General features: G+C 40.3%; 1 protein-coding gene across 2 annotated transcripts in view; it reads right to left on the bottom strand.

The window, feature by feature from the left end:
• SLC10A7 (solute carrier family 10 member 7) overlaps positions 1-1,313 on the bottom strand; it is a 199,204-nt gene that overhangs the window by 32,570 nt on the left and 165,321 nt on the right. For both annotated transcript variants that reach the window (XM_006906349.3, XM_025042882.1), the window contains one exon: positions 1-92. This exon is cut by the window's left edge and continues 77 nt beyond it. In XM_006906349.3, coding sequence (XP_006906411.2) covers positions 1-92 — 92 coding nt within the window. The remainder of the gene's footprint in view (positions 93-1,313) is intronic.

Raw genomic sequence — 1,313 nt, 5'->3', positions numbered from 1 at the left:
GTGTAGATGATCGCGAGGAGCACACTGCTGCTGACGGCGCCGAAGGGGGGTTTCGTCCTTTCAAGCCAGTCCCTGATGTATCTTCGGACGCTCTGAAATAACAGAGATCAACAGGTGGCCTCTTTTCAGAGATGTAGGGAGTTGAATTGGGCATCGCAAAGTAATTCTGACAGCAGAAAGACATGAAGGAAAGAGAATAATTTGGAGGATGGCCACGGTGGATTTCGAAGCTTCCCTGCCACACCACTCTTCTTCTGGGGAATTCGACATTTGTAGTGCAACTTCCACCGGTGTCCATAATGAGAGTATATTTTCAACCGCATTCAAATCCATCCTTTTAATCATGCCAGATGCTCTTTGCTAGCTGTCACCGAGACATGCCCATTAAGCCTCCCCAAAGTTTATCTCCTCTGCTCATCCTAATGGATGTGTGTAATTATCGCCGTCCCCTTTGCCTCAACAGACAGTTCCAAGTGCAACTTTGGGAATCTTAAAAATCTGACATCTTCAAGAATTTCAAGTCGGTAGATAATCGAAAGTGATCCATGGAACATATTAATATTTAAAATGCTAGCGATGCACCAGAAGTTTTTAATTAAATTATAACTCATGCTTGAAAAGCAAAAGTGCATGTGTTGTGGGAGCTTAAATAATTCAAACTGAATATCTAGAGTTTTTGTGAATCCAAAGACAAATGCCATTTGCATGCTTTTAGAATTCCAGAAGTAACACTTAAAAATGAATAAACCTGTCCTAACTTTCTACAAAAGGACCAGTAAAATATAAAGTTATATATATAGCAGTCCTCTCCTATTTTAAAACCAAACCAGATATTTAAAATCAGGGACAGTCTGAATATGGGTGATAACTTTCATCTGAATACAAACGTGAACCACTCGATTTAAAACCTTTCACTTCTGAAAGAAGCCAAACAAGCCCTATAACAAGGACTATAGTTGAGACATATTAAGTTTTGAGTCACTCATTATCCTGCATAATTGAACATGAGATTTCACAACAGGCTGAATTACCATGATCCATTAGCAATAATGAGGTCAGGGAACTTCTCCTGACAAGGCTGATGGGGTTCTGTCATCTTCTACTCTGTCACTAAAAAGGCTTAATTCGCAATGGAGCATACCTTCACAGACGCTTGCGAACTAAATAAACCACTCTCAAGAGAACCTTTGAACAAATGGCTGTTGGATCAACTTCGTCTGTTCTGAAGGGCTCAGTAAGTGAAATAACAGTGTTGATAAAGGCATTTCCGTCAGAAAGCTGACCAGTCAGTACCAAAAAGACACACGTACAAC

The sequence above is a fragment of the Pteropus alecto genome, unplaced genomic scaffold, assembly GCF_000325575.1.
Source record: "Pteropus alecto unplaced genomic scaffold, ASM32557v1 scaffold50, whole genome shotgun sequence".
Lineage (NCBI taxonomy): Eukaryota > Metazoa > Chordata > Mammalia > Chiroptera > Pteropodidae > Pteropus > Pteropus alecto.
Note: the sequence above shows the minus strand (reverse complement) of the source record. Positions and strands in the feature narration are given on the sequence as shown.